At 40.1% G+C, this 27,240-nt stretch overlaps 1 protein-coding gene across 1 annotated transcript; it reads right to left on the bottom strand.

Annotated features, from left to right (window-relative positions):
• Positions 1-2,144: 2,144 nt before the first annotated feature.
• Positions 2,145-13,845, bottom strand: LOC131246416 (uncharacterized). The gene is made up of 2 exons (XM_058246521.1): positions 13,109-13,845; positions 2,145-2,791 (listed from the first exon to the last, which is right to left on the bottom strand). Exons 1-2 carry the CDS (start codon positions 13,781-13,783, stop codon positions 2,429-2,431), a joined length of 1,038 nt encoding a protein of 345 aa, XP_058102504.1. The 5' UTR covers positions 13,784-13,845; the 3' UTR covers positions 2,145-2,428.
• Between the last annotated feature and the right edge of the window lie 13,395 nt (positions 13,846-27,240).

Here is a 27,240-nt window from a genome sequence, read left to right as displayed (position 1 = left end):
CTCTCTTATCTCTCCTAGAGTTTATAGAATTCGTATGGCAAGGGAGAGAGAGGGTTTAAGATGGTATACTTAGGTTATAGTCAAAGACCGGCCACTTCGGTCCAACGGAGCTGTTCTGGAGGCCCATTTTCTACATGCGGTCGGACTTAAGCTCCTTGTCCTTGGATCTAGGTTAGGTTAAGATCTCGGTCCGATCGGATCAGTGGATCGGCCGTGGGGGACCAATTTCAGTTCAACGGTCACTGGTACTCGATCAGGGTCACAAGTGCACTGACATGTGTTGGAAATTTTTCCTGATTCGAGGGTGAAATTGGATCAGAATCTGACGGTCTGAATCCTTAGATTCGGCCTGCAAGCGAACAACTCAATTCACTTAAGTTTCAGTTCATTTCCTAAAGATATTCGCGTTTCTCACACACTTCGCTCCGGGCTCATGTTATGCTTTTCTGGATGCCTTCAGGACTTGATTTCTGAGATGGTTGCCAAGTTCAACAAGGCAGTCATAACCGTATAGATTTGGAGAAATTGAACTTTCGATGAGCGATCCAGGTCCAACACAGAGTTTCGATGCGCTCCCAAGAGCAACTGGGTTTTGAGATGGATCCTAAGTTTTTAGGCAATGTAGCGTTAGCGACCCTGCAGATTTTGGATCATACAGATCGTATTTAAAGTGATTAGTTCTAATTTCTCAGATAATCTAATTTAACACCTAATTAATCTACATCTAATTTCTAAAGGGATTTGGTCCTTAGTGATTTCTGCTTGAGGTGGTACTCGGGGCTTTGTACGAATTTTTCCGAGATGTTACAATATACCCCCTTAAAGAAAAATTTCGTCCTCGAAATTAGTACCTATTCGTACTCCTCGAGAATCTGAAGAGTAAAAAAGAAAGAAAGAGATGAAGAGCTAGTGGGGTTCCCCCCACCATGGTTACCTAAATCGCAATTTGCATGATTCAAGTTTGAATTCATAGTTCAAAGTTTGATCCATTTCAAAATTACTCAATTTGATTGGGTAGATTCATATATCACTTTTCTGTTCATCTTATTTGCAGTGCAATTTCACCCGGCTCAATATATTAGGACAATATTCGAGTTTAGTAAGGTTGAATCTGTAATGACCTTAAATTTTAGTGCACTTAGAACTAAAATAAATAGTTAAATATTTTGATTGTTAATTTTTAAAATTTTTTTATATAAAAAAAACAAATCAATAACTAAATTGGTAGAAACACTTTTGATTGAGGGAGAGGTTGAGGGATTAACTCTTGCTATATTGATTCTTGGAATAGTAATGTAATAATAGTTTTTTGTCAAATGCCACAAAGAGGCTTGATCAAGTAAGTTCCAGTCCTTGAATTTTTTTATTTTTTTGTTATTTTGTTAATTTCTTCCCGATTTAAGCAATGAACATGTGGATCATCCATACGATTATTATATAGGTGCGTAGAGAAATTATAACAAAGAGATCATTTATAATTTCATATCAGGGCAATAATATTTTTGGAAAAGTTTTAATTACTTGCATTCCATTGTGTTAAGATAGATCTGCACAAGTCATTTAATCCTAAGCGCCAAAATATACTAATACCTTAAATTTCAGATCAATTTGATCAGGGATGAGCCATTTTTATCAGATCCAACCATAAGAATTATTTATACCTAGGATTATATAACGGTGATCGGACAGATCAAATCAGATCAGATCCCCATTACGTATGCTCATTCAAGAATAAATCTAGATTACTATCTAGAGAGTATGGGTGGATCTGACCGTTTGATGGGCCATAAGGATGAAAGGTTATGATCATACTTATTATACTTTGAATAAGATTTTTTATTTTTGAAACATAAAAGGTCCGTCCACAAGCATTTTTTGTTTTTCAAACAAAACCCAGGATAAAATGACACCGTTTTCAACATCAACCATCTAAATGATATCCCATACAAAACTCACTTACCATGAGCAGAGAAATCAGCCACCTGCGGAGCTATTCCTTGTGTCAAATGGGTAAGAGTCCTGGCCAAAACCAAAATGAGCTAGGAATGGTGGCAAAGAGTAAAGATAAGCTGTAAGAAGAGTCTTGCACAAGGTATTGTACGGTGGAATCAGAACACGTTTTGGCAGGATTAATGCTGGCAAGCTGCAACATTTCCATATTTTAAGCAAAACCATGGTTTCTTCTGAAATTTCAAAACTTGAACAAACACGAGCTTTACATTTGATTTGGACAGGACCAATTTACAGAAGACATTCAAGGCGACAAGAAACACTGGACTGGACTCAAGGATAGAAGAAGGTTGTGTTTGTTCTTACGAGGTGAGTTGCTCTCAGCATCTCATTTTCAGCCCTAGGTCTCCCCCGGCTTTTCTCTTTCTTTCACCTCATATTTCTATGAAACCCAGCATCTCATGTTACGTCTGCAGCTTCATTGCCTTGGCTTCTTCTGGGCCTTGATTGCCTGGAGCTGGGCAGCATGCTTCCTTCCTGCCCTATGCTGCACTAGTGATGACATGTCTGAACATGAGATTTTACACACATCGCAAGAGAATTGCCCAATTATTTTTTCCTTGACTTTCTTCGGCTTCTCCAGCATGGCCTTGTGTTGCTTCCCTTGATGGTGTTGATAGAGGTTAAATACACTTGAGCAGCTCACCTGGCAGAGATTGCAAAATAGACTGCCTGCCTGTTGGGAAAGAGCCCGCGGTTGATTGTAGGACCGTTGCTGGAATGTAGTGTCCCCTGCCATGACTTTCCTCTTCATTCCCACAAGATCCATTGGAGGCAGCCCCTAGCAAAACACAGAAATAAGGTGAATGGGATACCATGAGAACTACATAATTTCCTGTTGATGGTACTTTTTCAGTGTCGACCTGGTATAATTTTTATTTGATAAACAAGCGTGAATTTATCCACAGTCAACGTTTGAAACCCATTGATAAGACTCAGAATTCATTAGAGTGAAGTTGGTCTGGGAGGCTTGAGTTCCAACTCCAAAACCAAATTCACGTAAGGCCAATGATTTCATTCGGTTAGATGGGCTCAGGTGCCAAGTCTGAACTCATCATCATCATATTATCATCCTCATCTAAGCCTTAAACCAAACTAGGGGTCAGACACATGCATCCTGTCCTGCAACTCCACTCTATAACGGACTATATCCTCATTTAGACCATAGGTCCTTGAGCCTTTTCTTACTACTTCCACCCACATCCTTTTGGGCCTTCCCCTCGCCCTTGGCTAGGAGTGCTAAGTCCCAACTCCGGTTGGATGAAAAGATGAATGAGTTTGTCAATGCCTCATCCAGGTCAAACTCAAATATTAAAGATCAATTTTCAGAGCTGAGCCTGACTTGTTGAAGAACATTGACAATACTTGGGTACCACCTTTAGGAACTACAAAGAAAATATGAAAAGTAGCATGAACAGAAAGACAAAGCAAACCAAATGGCTTGATATAGGCGCAGAAAATAGACAGAAAAGACGGAGATGTGGAGAGGAGATGTAGCTCATGTAATCAATGTTGCAAGTTACTAGCAAGAGTGAACACGATAGAGAGACCTGCAGCAGGACAAGAGACCAATATATATGCTCTCTCTTTAAACCGTAGTTCTAAAACTCGAGTCCTCAACATTAAAGTCTCTCAACCCAGTGTCGAGCTGAGTAACTAAGTCTTCTCGAGTTTTGAACATTGTTACCTGCTGAAACCGTACCTGCACTGTGAATCAGTTCAAACAAACTAGATTGCAGTTGGTCTTTGATCAAGCCAAATTGACCAGCTAGATCGATAGTTTGACTTCAATTCGCTACAGTTTGTCAATTGTGTTGATTCAGTTTGATTTCTAATTCAAGCAAATTCAATTAAATTTCCACAATATCTTGGAATTAGAAACCGAGTTAATTAGGTTGGTCAATTTGAAATTAGTTGTTTCACCAGTGTACTGCATGAATCAGATTGACTTGTGTTGAATTTACATGACTTGTCCATTGAAACTAGGCTAGCCCGAATTGAAACATGAACTATGTGACCCTACCCTCACAAGCCAATTAATTCTGACAAGTATTGAACTACGAACTGCAAACTTGAACTCCGAATTAGGTAAATATGGTCTTGAACACCAAGACTGAATAATATTTAATAACTAACTTTCACAAATATTATAGTGTTGGCGATTCAGGTCGAATTTTGTCTGGTTTTATCGAGTTTTTCTGAGTTTTCTCAAGTGGAATCAACAAAGTCAACTGAGTCATGACCAAGTCCTGACCAGTTCGATTTATTTTTTAGTTAATGAAATTTCATCGAGTCAAGCTTTTACAAGTTTTCAATCATAGTTTTATAAATAGAATCATAGATCATGCTTAAATGCAGATCTACAGTTCTAACATGACTTGCAAACCTAATATAAGTGAAACAAATAAACAAAAATGAAATCAGAAGAAAATTTTACCTAAAATTCTGAAATTTTAAAAATCCTTCAAATAAAATCCCAAAATCACTCACAATAAACATGGTTTGCTAGATCAAGCCTCATTCAGGTCAAATCTGTCAAAAGGTAGCAAGAGAAACAAATTTATTTCACTTCTCCCTCATGATGACTTCTCCAAATTTGTTCAGACTTCATTCCGCCAAAATAGACTTTAGTTCAAATTTTTGTAGTTCGAATTTAATATGGGATCCTCATAAACCTCTAAATACACCTTCCCCAAGAGAAATACGAAGAGAAGACAAAATGAACAAAAAAAAAAAAATTTGCAACATTTTATGTGTCTCGTTGTTGTGCCAAGACGTTCAATGCACATTAGCCATACATAATCAAATTGACCAACATGGCGTGAGTTTTGACTACAGCCAATTTATATGCAAATATTGTCTCAGTGGGTAAAAAGACGAGATAAGCATCTACTGATACATGATAGTATTATGAACCATTTGACTTTCAAATGAGATCATTACAAACCAGGTACAACTGTGCAAGCTACATGAACAACATGGATGATTTCCTCTGACAATTTCATGTACAAAAGGTGCAGATTGCCACCATATAGGCTGAAAGCAAATGGAGTATAAATAACAAACAAGACCCTGATCAGCATTCCAAAGGGATTAGTCAAAACGTGATAGAACTAGCAGGAAATGCTCCCATATGCATTGTGTGAATATTGGACCTCAATTCCAACCTTGACTGGCGAAATGCCGTATGCTCTATGGAATGGAAGCAGTTACCTAATTAAGTAGAAATTCCCAGGTAGAAGGGGAGGACGGCGAGCATGGTGTGAGAAGCAGGAGCTCATTGATGAAAACAAACCGAAAGCTTATGTCATGTGCAGTGTTACCAAAAGAGAACTGCTTGGGATTAGAACAAGAGGTTCAAAGAAGAGGCAATCAAGACCAGCGGCAAGGTGATGAGAAAAATTCTGCCATCCCATCTTCCAACCCCAAGGGGCAAATTCAAACCCATCTCGGCTGGCCTACTTGTTCGTGAAGTTTTTCTTATGGGTGCACTCCATCTTGCAAAAATGGATGGAGAGGATCTTCTTGAGGCCATCAATGCCAAAATTGTCAAAGTCTACCGTGAGTATCACAATTTGTTGTATACCTGAAGATATGATCCAAAAATAGCAAATAATACTAGGGGAAATGGTCATTATGGTATCCTAAAGGGAGGCTATTGATTAGAATATGAATAGCCCACTAAACCACCAACACCTAGTTTTTAAATCCCTTGGAGCCAGAAACTTTGAGGCCTCAATCCTTTTTTCCATCACATACCTCATTAAAACAAGAACCTCAAGAGAACCTGCAAATTAGGAAATAACCCAAAACTGAAAATATAGATAGCTCGCAATTCCTAAGAGGATGAATGGGCAAGATCACATCCACTATGCCAACGGAAAAATTGAAACACAGAATAATAAAGAAAAAGGATAAGAGAGTGAAACAAAAGAGGAAAGAAAATGATGTGTGCCCTGAAGGCATTTCACTCAATATGGATGGCACATTTCATTCATAACCACTCAACATGGCCTTAAAAAAAAAAAAAAAAATTTGCACATTTTCAACCTTCTTTTCACACCTAAGCCCCTTTCTATACCAAAAGAAAGTCCTCCCTAGATGCTCAATTTTGGCCAGCAATTCCCAAATAAAGCTGATCCGTGGTCATATTCAATGACAAAGGTAGAAAAGGTCAGCCGCTCTCTGGCCAGCAATGACATCCTAGGACCTAGGTGTTCAGTGTCATACTTTTCATATGGTCCAGGCATCCAGCCAAACCTACACCCCACATGCTCACTTTCTCCCAAAATTTCAACATTCTTTTCACACTTAACCCCTTTCTATCCTAAGAGAAAGTACCTCCTAGATGCCCAATTGTGGCATGCAATTCCCAAATAAAGCTGATCCATGGTCATATTCAATGACAAACATAGAAAAGGTCAGCCGCTTTCCAGCCAGCAATGGCATCCTGGGACCTAGGTGTTCAGTGTCATACTTTCCCATATCTACATTCATTCATCCATTAAGGTCTGCTTCATCCACTTACCACATCACACATTCATCCATACTTTAGACCATTCACCTGTATGCATGTTTCAAGCCCTAAATGCCATCCATCTGTAATACACATTATTCCCCCATCACACAGTCACCTGTGTACATACATATTTCAAACCTCGCGTGCTGCCGAACTGCAATCCACACTTCAGTCATTAAAACAATCTGCATCCATATTTTACAGTCATTTGCATGCATTTCAAACCATGCACCTACATGCAACTGAATATATGTTCAGACATACATGACGAACCCATGTTACAATAGAAATATCATTCAAAAGTATCCAACATTCATTAACCCAGACATATAAATCACACATTTCAATTGTGTGAAATCACGTCATGCATTCCCCGTGCAGTAACCCACAATCTCCCATGAACATCATCAATCAATCATCTGAACATCCAACACCATTATTATTATGGGAAGACATTCATGCATCTTCATCTGCATACCTACAAAAAATTTATGCATTTTACACACAATTCAGAAGCCTTTAATATGACAGGCTTTTTATCCATAGGAACACATTCCATGCGCCCATGATGTACACATACGTGCATAAAATTTCATATGAAATGTCCATGCAATCATCCACCAGTACAATCATAAACTTCACACTAGGTTCATATGCATTCATCTACATGCACACATTTCACAAACATCATCATCTCCACAAATTCAAAGACCGAACTTCAGTCATCACTGTCATCATCATCACCTGCTACCTGAGGTCAAGGATCTGCTAGAAGTAGAGGTGGGCATCGAGCCGAGTCGAGTCGAGGTGGGCCAAGCTCGGCTCAGCTTGTCCATGTTGTACTCGAGTTTGAGCTCGAGCTCGAGCTCAACATTGAAGCTTGGCTTGTTTGCCAAAGCTGTCGAGTCGAGTTCGAGTCGAGCTAGTGGTTCGAGTCGAGTCAAGCTCAAGCTTGTTGGGTGAGAGAGTAATGGATTCTGTTCTTGATCCTCCTCCATTGATGAAAAAATCAAAAATCTTAGGAGAATCAAAGCAAAACCAGATGAAAAAACCAAACAAAGCTTCGAATCGGATGAGGAAACCTATAAGAACCGATATGTTCTTGATCTTCTTCCACCAGCAGAAATCCAAGTACTAAAAAAGAAACAGAGCAGAACACGGATCAGAAATCCAAGTAAAGAGCTCTAGCCAATCAGATAATTGGATTTCCTTGAAGCTCTAACAAATCTGAGAAGAACCCATCTCGGATTTCTTGGGTTTCTCGCCCTAACAAATCTGAGAAGAACCCATCTCGGATTTCTTGGGTTTCTCGCCCAAGAAGTAGAACTCAAGAGATTGAAATCATACTTTTGTGGAGCTAAAATGAAAACCAGTAGTGGCGGTCCAGGCGAGCGTGCGGTTGGCAGTGGGTAGGGAAAGAGAAGAAAGGGAAAGGGAAAGGGAAAGGGAAAGGGAGTGCGTGCGGTCGGGTAGAGACTCTAGGGTTTTTTTTTTTTTAAAAAAAAAAGTTAAAACTTAAAACTTATATTAATAATATATATATATAAATATTTAATATATTTATTCATCGAGCCGAGTCGAGTCGAGTTGATATGCCCCTTGGTTGAACTCGGCTTCAACTCAACTCGAGCTTCAAATTATTAGCTTGACTCAGCCTGGATCGGCCATTCAAGCCGAGTAAATTCGAGCTGACTCGAGCCGAGTCAAGCGAGTTTTTTGAGCTAGCTCGACTCATGAAAAGCCCTAGCTAGAAGTCCCCCTCTTACTATATAGCCATGAGGATTGATCATGGTTGGAAGGATCAACTCCATTCAATTGTCTTAGAACCATCATAATTTCTAGATTGACCAAGGCTGCAGCATGGAAACTATTCCACATATTTAAATATCTTCTCCTGAGCAACCGTTAAGACTTCACATTGTCGTAGAGGCAAATTAACTTAAAGGACCAAACCCCCTACTTTTTTCATTGTAAATCGTGTATCTGAATCATGGGTCATTTGCGATCCAAATCACCATTTTTTGTGACCCAAGATTATTTTTTCATGCTCTTACTATTTTTTAAGTTATAATGAATTTATATTTACAATATAGAGGTTTATAATTTGATTTGCTCAACAGCATGCATATAATATAATACGATGCATCTAGGGTCTATAATGATGACATTCATCATTTTATGTATTAATTTATATTTTTATACATATATGAAAAACTCTCAAGTCCAGCTGGCTGGATATCCAACCGGCTTAGGAATTAGGGACTAATTAACCTTAATAAATATACGGAGAGGAGACTTATTTCGCGTTACTTTGGAAAAGGAGTCAACATCTCGGGTGAGCCCTACCATGGTGTTAATGTGAAATCCACACCGACCATTAGGTGCGTCACCACATGTTAGACCTAAGGCCAAAAATCAGTCCCACCTGTGATTCAAGTGGACCATACAATTGGAAATAGTATACAAGGCAAAGGTGACGCAGGGAAGAGTGTGAAATAATAAGAGAAAGATCATTGTCTTCCTCAAGTGATAAAAACCTTGAATCCATAAGAAGAGTAAACCTTCAATTAAACATCGCTAGCCCATGAATGCTGAACCTTGTAAATATTCATGGGAGTAGGCCAATCGACAATAGTCGTTATCTTTTCAAAATCAGCCCTCACGCTTTCTGTTGAAACAACGAACCCCAAAAAGACCATGTTGGAACTCATTAAGGTACACTTCTTCATATTGGCGTACAATTTCTTGTAGCGTAACACTCTCATCACCTAGCAAAAATGGACCAAATGATCTTCTCATAAACGACTATAGATGAGGATGTTATCGAAGTACACGACAACAAACTTACAATTTTCCATTCCTCTCTGGACAAATTCTTATCTGGTGGTACCCGTTTCGTAAATTAATCTTCGAAAAGATTGTAACATTCACCATCATGTCAAGTGTATCATCTAAGCGTGAAATGGGAAAATAGACACAATACATTACCATTATTTTGTTGATGGCACAACTGTCAAAACACATCTGCCAACCACCATCCTTGTTTTGTGTCAATAATGCTGCCACAGCACATGGGCTGAGGGTATCGCGAATAGAACCCTTGACTAGCAATCCACCTGTCGATGAAGCTCTGTATGCTCTGTTGAGTTCATTCGGTATGCTAGAAGATTTGGTAATGATGCTCCCAATACCAAATCAATTGCGTGCTGAATGTCGCACATACATGGAAGCTCATTCTCTAGTTCATCAGGAACTAAATCCTAAAATTGGGATGGGATGTCTTGAATCTCAGGTAGTTGGATAGCAACATCACCAATTGGATCAATTTTACATCCTACCAAGGCATACATGATTCACCGTACCCAACTTTCCTCCACGAATCAGGCCATAGTCAACACGGTGGAAGCTGGCTTTGCCTCTTTAAGTTCATCACCCTTCAGAGGGTTGAGAATAATGGGCTTTCCTTTGTACATAAAGTTGTACATGTTCTTACGACCCATACATCCTTGTCATATGTCTGTAAGCACCCCAGTAATATATGTGTGACTTTCATTAGAATGATGTTACACCATAGTGGTTCTTCAACAACCTAGGGATAAGTTAACTAAGCACCATTTCATCAGGAGGATGAGCATACCATTCACCCACGCAATCTTGTACGACTTGGGATGCTTGTGAGTTTTCAGCTTCAACTTGTCCACAATGCTTTGCGATATTGCGTTCATACTGTTGCCTCCATCAATAATGACATTAATAGTCTTTCCACCACAAGATATTCATGCATGAAAGATACTGGTTCTCAACCAATCTTGTTGGGCCTCCTCTTATGGTGTCATCAAAATCCCCTTGACCACCAACGATAACTTATTTTCTTTAAGGCCATCTATGCCTTCCTCAGGTTCTTGATCATCAACTTTTGGATCGCTTTCATGTGCACCTTCCACTTGGTTTGCAGCAAGGTTTTCTTTATAATATTCATCCCATTATCTCTCGTAAAACTAGAGATTATGAAAGGAACATTGTGTTGCATAATGTCCACGACCACCACACTTGAAGCAAGTGTTGGGCGACCTCCCTTAAGTTGCTACATTAGGCTTTCCCTTTATGTCACCACTTTGGGAAAGAGAATCTGAGGCAGAGTTCTAGCCAATTTTGTAATCCCGATGAAAGTTATCGCAAGGCGTGACCGGTTGTAGATGAGTCGTGGAGCCACTAACAATAGGATAGGTGGATGTATAGCCCCGACTTGAGAGCTATTGTGTCTTGTCACCAACTTCTACCTCTATACTCTTCGGGCTATTTGATACGCTTCATCTACACTATTGAGCTGAAATATCGACAATTCTCTAAATATCGAACTGTAGTCCATTGTAATAATGCACCACTTGTTGCTTCTAGTCTCCATTAGACAACGACGAATAACTAAATCGTAATAGCATTGTGTGTATTCCTCCACAATCAAATTATCTTGTCGTAGCATGAGGAGCTCCTGGAAAGAAGTTGTCTCATAATCCAACCACAGAAACCACTGCTTCAATACCACCTTCATTTCCTTCCAATTACTTACGAGAGAAAAGCCACATCGTTGCAAGTCTTTTCGATAGTGTATCACCAGTCTTGAGTTGCACACTTAAGTTTCAGGGCAACAAAACGTAGCTTGACTGCTTTTCCATTTTGTATCAACAAAAATACCTCTTCATTGACTTTAGTCGGTCATTAAATGCCTTGGAATCTAGATTACCATCGTAGTCCAGAATCTTAATCTTGACATCCTTAGCGGGATCCCTAGTGCGAACATTACACCTTTCAGGATAATTTGGACTCTTGTCAGAGGTAGTTCATTCGTCTTATTCCTAGTTGCACATAAAAATGTTGCTAGATCTCATAGCTAAGCTCATACTCTTCCTCATAAAATTCACGATTTTGGTTAAGATGCCTTAGGCCGACATTCCCGGATTCTAAGTCTCCTCCCAGGTCATCCATAGATGTTTTGATAGTTTGGATTGATTCCCTTTCTTGCTTCTTCAAGAACAGTAACCCATCCTTCCAGAGTATCTACTCTGGCCGTGGAACGAGACTCTCGTCCCACTGTTTCATGATCAAATTGACAATTGTTGCAAGGTTGACACAGCCCTCCTGAGGTTTCGTAGCCATCCCACAATTGAAAGTCACCCCTCTTATGGTGCTCATATGACAACAGGTTTACACATTTCTTTTTTTTAGATAGGTAATGGAAATTTTTTTAGGAATTTTAGGCATGTGATAGGGGTATGGGTTGTTTACTAGTGGAATTTGAGATAAAAATAGGATGATGGTCTAGGTGCTATGGAGATTGTATATGGTCTATGGTGGAAGGGCTTAATTAATAGACTAGTTTAGAAAATTGACAGTAGGTTTGGGATGAATATTGGGATAAAATTTGTGTAAAGAAGATAGGAGAGAGGAGAAAAGTGAAAGAGAAAATCCCAAGAGTAGAGCTTGCTCTGATACCAAAATAATGCAACAAGAATAAGGAGAAACAAATTGCAACAAGATTCAACATACCAAGTTGAAAGTTTGAAAACAAAGAGAAGATGAAATTACTGTGAGCAAGTCAACAATCCTCTAGTCTTATACTAGAGATCACCACTCCACCATCACTTAACACACTACCATAGAGAAACAATAGAACTTGCTAAAAAAATCATTCAGTGTAACTTATTCCATTCCATGGGCCTATGCCTTATTTACAGTCTCTAACATAATCTAAAGAATCTAAAAATAGGATTTCCTGCCATCCAAGATCTCCAAAACAAGAAAATCTATTAATAATTATTTCCTACCTTAGAATCTCTAAAATCAAAAGGTACTTAAACAAGAAAATATAATAATACTTATTTCTTGACATAGATATATTTTCCTAACGTAGGAATATAAAGAATAAAAAGGAAATGAGGAACAAGCTAAAAAAGGAAAGCATGCATTTTCTTGTGCACAAATCTATGCGCGTGCGCTTGTGGGATGTGAGGTGATTGCACCAATCTCTTATCTAATCCAAGATTCCTAGAACAATTCAAGAAGATTTTGGACAAGGCAAGATCCTCCAACGGAGATCAAGAATCATTGAATATGGAGCAACCATGGCATCTCATATATCACTCTCTCATCATCCTCCTTGGATTTCATTTTCTATTCTATCCAAGTTTTTTTCTTACAATACCCTTCATTCAAGGAATTTCACTTCCACAAATGAAGTAGAAACTATGTCCTTGCACAAGTGGGAAACCATGGCTAATTCCTTCCTTACCCATCATTGCGGCCCTTATTCGGAAATTCTAGCCCAAGACTATAATTCATTTTTCTTAAAATTTTTGAAAGCAAACTATTTCAATTTGTTGTGCCCCACCATGGATAGACTATGCTCTAAAGTCTTCATGATAGGACATAATCTTAACCCTTCAATTTTTTGGCTACGGATAGTTAAAAAGAAAAGTAGAATAATGGTCCACATTCGGACCGAAAAGAATCTTAATATTAGTCAGTGATATCATCTTCCAATTGAGGAGCTTAATGGACCACCAGACCTAATCTCTCTCTCACCTGAGAAGAAGTAGATGAAGACTCTCCAACATGGCTGCGAGATTGCAACTTCCTTTCAATTAGAGGCTTTACGGCAGCTGCCTTTTCTAGCAACCCCTTGCATGCAGGTTTTCTCCCAACAGCAATAGGACCCACCATTGCATTTGGCGAATCAGAAGCCGCACCTGAATATGATAATGCGTGGTCCCCATGAGAACGCGGCAGCGCTCTCTCAATTTGAAAAACCTTCGGACCGATCGCATTTGTTGCTTCTTCCGGAATATTGGAAGAGTCGGAGATGAGATGTGGAGCAACATTCAGATTGGGTGGTCCAGAAGCACTGCGAGGCTGCAAAGGCCCTCTCTCTGCTCGTCTTCGGAACAATAACTCCCTCTGCATTGCGACTTTGAAAGGAATGACCTCCAAGGTAGCCCTCGCTCCAGCAGCAGCGACAGCGGCAGCGGCGGCTTCTTGGAGCCTCTTGCGGGGGAGATCTCTCTCGAGAAGGAGGAAGGAATCAGCAATTGCAGGTTGAGGGAGAGGAAATGGAAGAGATGGAGAGTCGGAGAGTAGTTCCACACCAAAAAGAGATTGAAACGGCTGTCCATCTATTCTTCTTCTTCTTCTTTGAAATGCTAATTCTCTCTGAATCGCAACCTCCATGGGCATTACCTCCTCGCAACTATACGACGCCATGAAGCTAAAACCCTCCTTCTTGCTTGCGAGATAGAGAGAGAAACCCTTCCGGGTCCCTCGAGAAAATACTGGTGACTCGATCGGCCTCTTTCACACACAGCACGCGTGCTTCAGTTACTGCACGCTTCCATCATGTGTCGGATTGCTGCAGCTACCGACGCGCGCTTCGAGGAGATGATCTCGGTTTCTGGTTATTCGGCGCGTAAGTACGTTTGGCGGAGAACGTATTTAATTCGGGACAGAATCTGTAAATTACAACATAGACTACTTTTTAACCGTTGATGCGGATTATCTATAATCATCCAGAGCTAGCTTTGATTTGAGACGATCCATCACGTGGGTCCACATTTAGGGCCTGTCTGGCGTATTGGAAAGGATTAGGTGGGATGGGATTCAAAAAACATAATTATTACCCGGATTGTTCCCTGGGATAGGCTTAATTCCTGCTTTGTTTGTAATAAGTTGGTACATTGAAAGCATATTACACCATCATTTGAAGTTATTGAGAATAACATACATGTGTTATTTTTAAATCGTTTATCTGTTTTGTAACCTCATTTTATGGCATGGGCCTGAAAATGAGGCAGATCCAAAACTTATGTGGCTCCAGAAAAGTTTTCAACGGTAAGTATTCAATCCCCGTTGCTTTCTATGGTGGGGTCCACTTGAGCTTTAGATCTACCTGATTTTTTAGCTCATGATCTAAAATGATCTTGAAAAATGGGTGGACAGTGTGGATATAGCCCACACATCATGGTGGGATCTACACAACTTGCTATGGTTGAGTAAAATTGGCACGGGACCCAATACGGATCATCTAACCAACTTCCAAGCTTTTCCACTCTTCCCAAACATGGAGTGGGATTGGCACAGGAGCAGATGTAAAGCAGCCAGCCGGCCAAACAGGCCCTTAATATCCACTGCCCCATGTGGGGCCTTGTTTTCGATGTGAACCGTCAATCTTGCCGGATCCACCTTGTGAGGCCTACCTTTAATGTACGATATCTATCATGCGGGTCCACCTTAAATGTCTATCACGTTGGATATTTGTGGATCATCCGTCGTATTGGGCCTAACCTTTAAGTGGATGGTCCGTCATCCGTGAGTCCCTTGAACGTGGGCCATTTATTAGTAGGGTTGACTTTTGATGTGGACCATCCATCATGCGGGGGGCCATTAATGTTAATGGTCCCTCATGGGAGCGCACGTTCAATCTCCACCATCTATCATGTGGAGCCCACCTTTACTGTGGACCATTTATTGCATGCACCTCACCTTTGATATGGGTCATCTACCATGCAAGGTCATTTGATATGGATCGTCCATCGCGAGCCCATTTTAATGTTGGTTGTCTATTATGTAGAGCCCACCTTGTTCCTCATGAGAAAAAGTAAAAAAGCTTTTTATTTAATTTTGCAAATTCAGTATCTTTTAAGACTATCCATTGTGTGGAGCCACCTTCGATTCGTCTCTCAATCGGAGGTGGATTGGCTGGTGTACCACACACCAGGTAGATACGTGTTGTGCAAAGACGAGCGGTGACGCTCCTCCGGCTCCGAATTGGACAAACGGTTCAAAGGAGATCAAAGTTACATGGGCCCTACAAAGATGTATCTATTATATCCACACCGTTCATCCATTTTTTAATATCATTTTAGAGCATTAGACCAAAAATGAATCATATCCAAAGCTTAAATGGACACCAAAAATAACAGCAAGGATAATGATTTTCACCATTAAAATATTCGTAGGGCCCACCATAACATTTATTTTCCATCTAATCTATTAATAAGGTCACAAATACATGGATGAAGAGGAAAACCAAATTTCATATTGATCCGAAACTTCTGTAACCCCAAAGAGGGCTTCAATGGTAGACATTCAATCCTTCGCTACTTTTTGCAGTGTGATCCACTTGTAATTTAGATCTGTCTTATTTTTCGGCTCAAGCTGTGAGACACGAGCTCGCCAAATGGATGGACGGTTTGGATATAACACATACCTCATGATGACTCACAGAACTTGCTGACCTCAATACACAAGTTATATAGTTGTTTTGTGGTACACCAACCAATCCGCTTCCCTCTCAATCTTTCTCTGTTTTATTCTCCCCCTCTTTATTTCTCTCTCCTCTTTCTTCTTCAAAATTAGGAAAATTTCATTTTACCTAACTTTTATCACATATGCTATTGACAATATTTTTAAACATATGTCAATCAAATAGGTAAAACTTATTAATGTGCCCTTATTTTCTCAGCATCTTATCGTCCCTCGGGCACCGGCTTTCGTAGGCTCAGAATTTCAATTGTTTCAACCAGGTAGGCTGTGGGCCCATTTCATTTTTTTCACCTGATGTTGACAACCTTACTCATCTATGGAGGCCAGTTATGAGTGTGCCGTGCCGTGCCAATCCACTCATGGGTCCATGAGCTCGTAGACACTCCACTTGATTTGATCTTAAACTAATGAAGCATTGAATGGTTGCGATGAACCATGATGATTTGAGGACCATGTGAACTATAGGAAAAGCCCACCATCTTTGTAGCTTGACTGGTGTATCCAATGGACTGTTTACTCTAAACCACCATTTTTTAAGACTCATGAGTGCATTGTGTGCCAAATTAAAAGCCTACTCATATTATGAATATCTTGAAAATGATTGATAGATTTTGAATTTAGAAGGACACTAGATGGATGGTTCTAAAAAATCTGATAATTCATGTTTCTTTAATGAGACTGTTCCTTTGAAATTGAATTGCTTCATTTTGATTTTACCTCCGGATTTGTGAGCTCACTTTTTGTTTGGTTAATCAATTATGTTTAAACATGATTTTATGAAATAAAAAATGCTAAATGACGTAACAATACTCATTTTGCTTCTCATGTTTGAAAATTTGCATCACCATTGTATAAGAATTTTATAAGGTGGGCCTTATTGATTAATGTCTAGATTGTCGTAAGGGTTAGATAGTGTGATCGGGAGTACCAGTGGACCCCACTAAGTTGTGATGCATCTAAAATCATGTAAGGGGTGGTGCCATACAACTGCGTCACACACACATTATTCAAGTTGAATTGGGATTACCAAATTCGTATGGAACCTTAGGGAGAGGAGTTTCAATGGGTTTCAAACTCCTCAGTCCTCAACCATCTAGATTATATAAACAAGGTTGGGTCCTCAATACTACACACAACAGAAGCTTCATTCCCATCCCAGTGCTTCTCTAAGGGTGTAAGGTAAGGAAGATTCCGACCATCTTTTACGGCTATAGCTTCTCAATCAAGTACTCCTTTAATTCAGTTATCTAATCTCTACGCTCGATGCATAGCACGTTCCTTTGCAATTCTGCATATAGTTTATAGTTGGTATCGGAGCAAACTATACAACATTTATGACAGATCCTGTGGTGAAATTCATTTTCATGAATCAATCAAGGCCTAGATTTGAACCATCCATTCATCAACATTCGATCTTAAACCTAGGTCATTGATCTTTAGATGAATCAGCGATGGAATCCACTTTGGCCAGTTGGATTCCAACCCATTGCATGGGAATTAAACCTCCATAGAGGTTGTCAAGGCCATATGGTATTATCATCAGAAAAACAGAGGATTTTTTAACCCATTCAGATTAGCAAACCCATTTATGGACCTTCATACCAGGTATGGACCATTCTATAGGTGTGAGGCATGAGCCGGCCAAGGGATTTCCAGATCTGGTGGCCTAAAGGTTCCCAGATGCAGAAGCCATGAATCCGACAGTCATCAGCGTAGAGATCGGCATCTGATGTCATCTGTCATGGCCGCACTGTGCACCGACAACCATGGCGCTACCAGCCTCCGACAACAAAAAAAAGGGCGGGATACATACCTTGGCAACCATTGTCGACAGCTTGAGCTCCCCTCTTGGCCTGTGGCTATAACGAATGCTTTCCCTCTTTATCTTTTCTTCTTAATCAGCGGTCAGGATTCTTGGACAGAAGCAACCATGGATTCCAGCTACCTACCATGTTTGTCGATTTCTGGAGTGTTGATATCAAATCATGTAGGTGCTTCTGTATAACACCCCGGTTCCTAAAACCCAAGTACACTACTCGTTTTTCAAAAATCAGAGTGTTAGCCTTTAAAGATAGCCCAAATTTCATGTACATTTTTTTTCCTTTATTAGAATTAGCAATTTAGCGGAATAAAAATAAATCGAGTATAAGAGGGAGTCCAAATATACATAACCAAATCATCGAGTGGTTGCCTGAAATCTTTTACAAATCAATGTCCAAGTATTTACAAATACATGAAAATACAAATTAACGTCGATATGCGCATCGTCTGCGTCTCCTGCACAATGAATATGGTTTGACAGCGTCAATGGCTATCGTAGTAAGGTATAACCCCTAAGATTTAACAAAATATCAAGATGATTAAGCATAGTTGTCAAGAATAGTCTAAATGAATCTTTCACAATAATCATCATAATGATGAGATAAAGTTCATCAGATGCACAACAATTAAATAAATTTCACAATGATATTCTTGTTTAAATGCATGAATGCATGCACATGCTTATAGACCTGGGGATGCACATCCAGCTGATAAAAAGTCGCTCAAGGAGAACTAGCCATCCGAAAAAGTACTCAAAAGTACACCCTAAGGAGGACTAGCCACTCAGAAAAGACTATATAACGAGGACACCCAAAGTGAATTAATCTCCCGGAAAAGTATACACGGGTACGCCCTAAGGACTAAACATCCGGAAAAGTCTATGCAAAAAGAACAAACCATAATAGTAAGAATGCACATGATAATAATTTAGTATCACCCGATAAAATACTATATGGTATAGCACATAGTGACCAAAGAAACTCCGTGTCTTACATCGACCACCCGATAAAGTCCATATGTCATGAAAATGCATGATTAGCCAGTCATTATTTTTTTCAATTTCAAACAGACATTTTGAGAAAGCCCAAAGGTCTCTATGGAGGTTTGTCACCCAGCATGGTTCAACAACTCAGCATAATATCTCATATCACCATTTTCAACTCAGGGAAATCTGACGAATATGATGTTTTAAAGGTGATCTTTTCAACTTGGGAACAATCATTGTTCAATAAGTGAAACTTACCATTGTAAAGTTGTATAAATAAATTCCATCAAAGCCACATAGGATGATTATTTCATAAAAGCCACAAGGCTAAATATTTCATTTAATGGTGCGATAAGAAGGGATTAATCCCCAAAAGTCACATTGGCATAAATGATCCACAAGGTGGTAAGTCCACAACGTAAATTTATTTAATCCATTTCACAGATGACCACTAGTTCAAGGATCTCCTAAAACGCTATCAAGTAACCTCTAGTGGCAAAATAAGCCATGAACAACATAGCTAGTAATTATACATTTAAGGTACTTATCTTAAACTATAATAGAGATGTTTGTAATCCATAGCATGTTCAGATACATGAATTTAAATCCAACCAGCAAACATTTATGAAAGATCACACAAATATAAGCTAACATTTATCCTAAATTTTCACTGAATATTAAATTATACAATTAATAAAATAAATGAATTAAGATAACTATCATGATGTAAAAAAAAATCTTGAAGGTAGATCCTCACCTTAAAGTGGGAACTCTCTTTTTGTCAAGTGATGTTTAGAAGTTATGGATGGCTTTAAGATCAATTCCAAATCCCATCTAAACTTGGTAATGGGCTAGACTCGGCCTATCTAAGTGGGTTGTTGAGCTTACCTGGCGGTCCAAGACTTGAAAGGACCTAGCCTCTTCTCTTCCTTGTTCTTCTCATTCTTTCTTCTCTCTTTTTCTTCTACTCTCTTTCTTTCTCTAACTGGGTTGAACCAAAGCTGAGCCCGACCTGACTGAATCCCAAATGAATTAGTGAGTCGACTTGAGTCAGCGACTCGACTCGATAACAATTCTCCGAAGAGAAACAATGTCACATTCTCCTCTCTTCTTCTCATTCTTCTTCTATTCTTTTCCTTGAATTGCAAAGAGAGGTTGGATGCATTTGGCAATAGCCCAGCCCAACTCGAAACTCGGTCTAACCCGAGTTCATGACTCATCAGCCCTGATTCTCCCTCTCTTTCTCTCCTTCTTATTCTTCTTTTTATATCCTTTATACCTCTCTCTCTCTCTCTCTCTCTCTCTCTCTCTCTCTCTCTCTCTGGCCTTATACATGGCTTGGACACAAGCCAGATCCACACTTGACTCAGATCGAACTCGGTCCAGACCCGGTGCGGCACGGCAACAACGACCCCAACTCGCTCTTCAACCCTTCTCTTCTATCTTCTTCCCACCTTCCTTTACTTCCCCTCTCCTTCGACTATGCCCCCAACGGCCCCCTTTGACTCGAGCCGGACTCATCTCATGAACTCGGCACCACCTGGTCGACCCATTTGGCACGAAGACAACTCCTCTCTTGACTTCTCTTTCAATCTTCTTTCTCTCTCTCTCAGCTTTCTTTCTCTCCTTTTTGTTTTCTCTTCTCTAGACCAGGGAGAAGTTTCAACTCAAATCAGACCTGGACTCAGCACAGAATGGATGGGCTAACTCGTGACTTGGTCTGAGTCGGCTAAAGCGGAAAGGAGCGGCATATCTTTCCTCTCTTTAAGGCTTTTCATTTTTGGAAAACAATGCTATAACGCCTTGAAAATCGGGAGTCGAGCAAAGCTCAACTCCTGAGTTCCAACGCATCACTTATACAACATAGATTATGATGATTATTATGAGTGCATTCGAACATGAGTGGGGTTATACTAAAACAGCATATCATACTCCAGAGTTAATGTAATTTGGGAAGCGGAAGACTAGAATATATGCATTTAATTATGAAAACGTTTCACAAAGTTTGGAGTAAGAGTATGAAACCGGGCTAAATATATATACATGTGTTGATCCATAATATACAAAATACAAAAATTGTAAATGTCCAACTAATTGATATAATCCCTGTAATCCCGTCGAATCAGAACAAGGTCAACGAGGACCCGCTGATAGCTGAACATAGGAGAATTCTTCCTCCTCGTCCATGAAGTCCAACTCTGCTGTATATATCTCACCATCACCTGCATCTAAACCAGAGTCTGGGTGGTGTTTTAAAACATTGTCCCAGGTGGGAATGAGTAGCTAATTCAGTGAAACTATAAAGCAAAGGTTAACATGTTATCAATTTAGTCAAGCAGTAATGATAAAGCAGTACAACAATCATTCCTAGGTACTCTGGTTAATGCAAGAATGATATGTATTAATGATGCATGCCCTCGCCTGCACTCCCTCTGCGACATCATCTCACGATCGCGGCATACACCCTTCCTCTGTGCTCAACTCCAACGCCAAAGGCACATGCAAATACAGTGCATGTACGTGATTAGCTAAGTTCTTAATTACGCATAATCATATAGCAAGATTGGGAAGCTAAGGTACCTCCCTTTTATATCATTGACCCAAACATTGATCCATCTAGGGTCGTCAGTCCTAGTTAATCACATACGATAGACAAGCTCACGAGTTTATACCAGTGGTTGCTACAGGAGGCTCGTCACTTCAGCGTAGACTTAATTCATACTTGAGGTCACTACCACTAACGCCCTACCAACTGGGAGTCTATTTTCGAAGGCTCATCACCAACCCGACTGGGGACCATAGCCAGGCTACGCTGGGGTAGGCCTATTTTATACTCGAAGTAACTATGGAAAGGCTCGTCGCCTTAGCGTAGTCCTAAGGTATACTCAAGGTCACTACGAGAGGCTCGTCACCTGATCGTAGGCTGACAACACGAATACAGTATCCCATACACCATAATATTTGGCTCACGAGTTTGGGTTGCTCACTGGTCACTACGGGGAGGCTCGTCGCCCCAGCGTAGGCCGACAGCTCGACCATGGTGTCCTATACACCACCATGGCCTGCTCATGAGTCTTGGCGGATTGTGGTACCAAGGTTAAGCGGGCTTTTCACTTGTAAGTTTGGTACCTTAGGTTCAAGTAATAACATCCATACATGGTGAACATATACTGGGTCAATCGGGTTACTTGACAAGCTCAACTGGTACGAACGTACGTTGAATTAGTTGACATGGAGCGCATATGCACTCTTCGTGGCCTAGCCACTATCGATAATTAGTATACGACTCGGATTCTTTAAACATATCTGTCGTGGCTAAAACAGTTCGGCCACCAATCATAAACCATTACCGATTGCCTGGACTACATCGTAGCCCCAAACATACTTCAAATACAATAGGCATTCATATGTGCTAGTCAAAACAGCATGTAGCAACCAATTCAAATAAAAATACATAGAGTACATGTTATCATACATAGGCATTCATCCATAAATCACGTAGTAGCAAGATAGGTTATATGAAGGAAACTGTAACTATAGACAAGGTAATTGAGAATCCCATCTCAATAGCCTCATTAAATATAATTCAGCAAGCATTTACTCATTCAGGCATTTTATCAAACACTTAGGCTACCCTTTACCCAATATATGAACTAGGTTAGTTACGACATATATTATAGCAAATCATCACACATAATAATCATAATACCAATGACAACCATGAATCCTACATTTACATTCATGACAAATACAAATCATAATTTCATATTCATTCAAACATTTCAACAAACACATGGAATGCATCTTTGAATTCAACATAGTTTACATATGTATAATATATACAAAGCATCATAACTAGGATCATATGGCAGCAATCAAGTCAGACATAAATCATTAGCTGACATTAAAAGCCTTGAAAACCATAACTTAAACGTTTATAGTCCGCACCTTTCACCGGTAAAACCATACCAAGCTCAGTTTGAACACTACGTCTTTGTCTACGACACAACGGCTACCTGAACCACGAAATATATTAGCTATTTTGCCATTAACTCTATTTAAATCCCTAAATCGATATTAGGGTTATGATTTCTTACCAAAATCAGAATCGAAACAAGTTGTGTAGCGTAAGAGAGAGGTGTATCGGCGCGTGGTGTGGTGGGAGAAGATCCCGACAACGATCTCCAAGAATCCCTCTTCCTTCCTTCCTCTTTTCTCTCCTTCTCTCTCTCTCTCTCTATCTCTCTCTTAGGGTTTTGAGCAAATTCGTATATGAGAGAGGTGGGGTGAGATAAGGCCTTATATAGGCCCAGAATTAATGGTAATGGCCCCAGGGCCATGGTATACTTAGGTTATAGCCAAAAGGTATCTGTTTCGGGCCAACGGAGCTCATCTAGGGGTTCATTACTTGCACACGGTCAGGGGTAAGTCCCCTGACAATGGATTTAAGCAAGGTTAAGATTTCGGTCTGATCGGATTTGTGGATCGACCGCGGAGGACCTGTTTCAGTTCAACGATCACCGCCACTCGATCAGGGTGACAAGTACACTGACCTGTGTTGGAAAATTTTCCTGATCTGAGGATGTAATTAGGTCAGAATCTGACGGTCTGAAACCTTACATTTGGCCTACAAGCGAACGGCTCAAATCATTTAAGTTTAAGTTTATTTCCTAAAGATATTCGTGTTTCTCACACACTTAGCTCCGGGCTCAAGTTGTGGGTTTCTGGATACCATTCGAGCTCAATTCCTATGATGGTTGTCAAGCCTAGTAAGGCGGTAATAACCGTATAGTTTCGTAGTAGTCGGACTTTGGACACGCGGTCTAGGTCCGATACGGAGTTTCAAGATGCTCCCGAGAGCAACTGGGTTTTGAGATTGATCCTAGATTCTCAGGTAATGTAGTGTTAGCGATTCTAATAGTTTTGGGTCTTGTAATTCGTATAGAAAGTGGTTCAAGCTAATTCTACTGATTGTTCAGTTTAGTACTTAACTAAATTATGCCCTAATTACGACAGAATATGGTTCTTGGGCAGTTCTACGACCCTTTCTGGCACTTTAGTTTAGTATATTATTTTAATTATTTTTTTAGTAGTTCATTATCAAGTTTACTTCATCTTTACCAAATCTCATGAGATTTTGTATTGTCGAAAAATTCTAAAAATTCTAAAAGCAGCAGCTGTCCAAACTAATAATTTTCAGACAGTTGTTACAATGACTTATATTTAACTATATTAAAAATTTTATTATATTTTTACATATTTTTATCTAAAACTAGACTTATCAAGCTTCAATCTGGCTTTTGAATCACTTAAATCGGAGTTATAACGAGGGAGATATGACTTTTTGAAGTCAGTCGAAGAGTGCAGAAAATCTACAGCGAGGGTCCACCATAACTTGGTGCTTAGGTGGCGCGCCGCCGACCTGGCGGTGGCGCCGCCCGCCCGCTGTGGTGTTTGGTGGTGTTTTGCCATGGGATTTTGAAATGGGTGTATTTTATAACTTGTGATGAGTTATTCGAAGTGCAATATATGATTTTGGGGTAGGAGAAGCTGCTTTATCCAAATAACCTATTTATTTTGTGATATTCCATAAGGTTAATAGTCAAAAACCAATTTTATTTATTTTTTTACTATTTATAGTAAGTTTTTGTTTAAGTATTATTTTTCATCACCTAAACTTTAGGATCCATGTCTAATATGAAAGTAGTTAAAAAAATTTAAGAATAAGGTGGTGAAAAGTGAGATTTTGAAGGAAATGGGTTAAAAAGGGATTTTAGACTTTAGAATTTGAGTTCTGAGAAGTTAACAAGGGGTTAGGATCGACCCATTGCCTAAGGACGTCTAACTCTACGTTGGCAAAAATCCAGGGCATTACAGATGCCCTAAAACAGCCCTTTATAGGCGATGTTAATCATATTCCAGATGGTTCGAACAACTATCTGCGAGATTAGTTATAAGATTAGTCGCACAATCCTACGGTTTTGATATGATCTGGCCCAGTCATGTTTGCATGGCTGTACTTCGATCTTGCGATGGGGCTTCGGATGTTATATCCCATTAAATGGATGTCTCTGGTGTGGAAACAGGGCCCATTAAAGTGTGATGGGTTTTCTTTTCAAACGAGGAAGATGAGATGGTTGATAATGGGAGATTGCAACTCAACGGCTATTCCTCCGATCTGATTTATATGGATGGTGTGGATTTGATCAATGATCATTGTGAGACCCATGTTTTGGACAGACAACGATGAAAACTCAGCGGGTTCTTTAGTTTTTAAGTTGCGGCGGCTCTTTCATTGCGAAGGAAGCCCTAGAGGGTCGAGATGGAAAGGGCTAATCCCACCTAGATAGCCAGCTCATTGGCACTAAGCCAGCTCATTGGCACTAAAAATGGAATTTTCATTTTTAGCAAAAATCATGCACACCAAGCACTATTTGTGGACGAAGCTGTTGACCTGTGTGTCTAAAATTCATGTGAAAAATGCTTATAGCCTAGTAAGATTCACCTTCCGCTCCGATGGACGGTTTGGATTGGTCAAGCCGATCATGAAGGTGGGCCACTGATCAACGCCAGTAGCAGTCAGTCATTCCCAAGCCTCACGGGCTGGAAAAATGGAAGGAGAGAGGGAATCTCTCTGTGTTTGGAAATATAAGGGGTCAGTACCTGTTTGGCTAATTCACGATTCTGGTGTGCCGCGGGAGCACACACTGCGAGTATGGGGTTCATAATGATGATCTCCCTGGATCTCAACCATTCACCGAGTCTGTTGGATCATTAGTCCATCTATCAGGTAGGTCCAAATCTCTGGCAGGCCACACAACTCGATTTATGTGATAAACAGTGTTTTCTTAACGAACCAATGGCTAGATTTCCTCTGATTTTAACCCATCTCGTCCAACAGTCCCTAGGGATTTTCTTCCGTGGAAATAGATGGAAATCTCAATGGTTAGATTATCTAATGGTGATGATCAGGCGGTGAATTGGTAGGTTGAGGGTTGTGGGTCTGATGAATAATGAATTTGGCAATTTGATCTCCATTATTAAGATATCCTGAGATTAGGGCCTTCCATAGTCCACATTGGAGAATTTGATGCCTTCTAGGGTTGTCTAATTGCAATCCAATGGTTGATCTTATACTTTAAAGCTCGGATTAGGGAAACCATGTGTTAGACTATTCCATATCTGAGTCACGTGGGTTCCCATGTCTTTGAGAATTGCTTAATTAGAATCCAACTACTAATTTAGTGATTAGGTGATAGATTGGCAACTCGATGGTTGTGGACTCGAAGGACGCCATATTTGATGCGTTGGGTCCCGATTCTGATATAATATGATTAGATTTGTCTATAAAGGATATTGAAATCCTAAAACTAGTTCTCCCTAATGATGTGATGGTCCATTTTGGAATTTTATGGATGAATGACTCGATCTACAAATGTATATTAACCCCAGTGGTTAGACTCAGGCTAAATTGTGGGTGGTCATCCCAACAAGCCAAGTTCATGTTTATAATAAGTTAGGGTTTTACGGTAACACCCGAGTACTGAAAAGTACGGTGTGTTACACTCTGGCAGCTCCGCTTTTCTGCAACAGCGCCGACTGAAAATCCCCATGGAAGCCGACCTTCGATGAGGAGATGGTGGTGGCGGCAACTTTAGGGTTAGGGTTTTGGCCCTTTCTCTCTCCCTTCTCTTGAATGATTGCCAAAAGAACCTCTAAGCTACCTTTTGTTGCACCAGCGAGTCTAGTGGACCCATTTAGTGTGTAGCTTGTGGGCCCTATCCATGGGCCTAGCGAATCGGGCTAGTCCACAACTAGCTATACTGGGCAATTTGCTATTGTAAGACACGTAACCTCGCGAGACCTTTCGTATACTTCGACTTCGGCACCAGCATGTTCTTGGCGGACTAGAACGACGAGTTTTGATCGTGACCATATTTTAGTACTGCAACACCCCAAAACTTGTACCCTAGCATCTATGCGGGCGCTATGATTCCAACGACGCATGACATGCTTCATCGCGACCCCTAAATTATAAGTTGCAGTTTTGGCACACTCCGAGGTGGGTCGTGCAACTTATGCAAGCCCCACTTGCACAAATCTCAATATTGTCAAATCATCAAATCAATCAATCAACCCATCACTTCTCTCTCCCCATTAGTTAATGTAACACATGCCTTGCCCATGCCTATCCATCCCCTTCTCTTTCTTTCTCCCCCTATTATACCCCTCCATCTTCTTTTCATTCCCTCCCTATCCTAAAAGTTCTACCACAAAATCCCCTAGCTCCCTCTAATTTCTACCATTTGCTAGCAAGAGAGTAGGAATAAATTAAGAGAGAAAAATATTAAAGAGAATTAGGGAGAGATTAAGAGAGAGATAGAGAGATAGAGAGAAAAGAAAGGAAGATTAAGGAGATGGTTTAAGACAAAAGAGAAAGCTTGAGAGAGATCAAGAGAGATCAAGAGGTTAAGAGGAAGAGAGGAGAGAAAAGAGAGATTATAGGAGATTAGGGGTGGAGAGAAGCTTGGTGGACTGTCCGATCATCGATTCGAGCTGATCTAATTGTTCATCATTTGTTATGGGCGCATGA

Source organism: Magnolia sinica, chromosome 5, assembly GCF_029962835.1.
Source record: "Magnolia sinica isolate HGM2019 chromosome 5, MsV1, whole genome shotgun sequence".
NCBI classification, from domain to species: domain Eukaryota; kingdom Viridiplantae; phylum Streptophyta; class Magnoliopsida; order Magnoliales; family Magnoliaceae; genus Magnolia; species Magnolia sinica.
The sequence above is the reverse complement of the archived record's forward strand: the minus strand, read 5'-3'. Positions and strand labels throughout refer to the sequence as shown.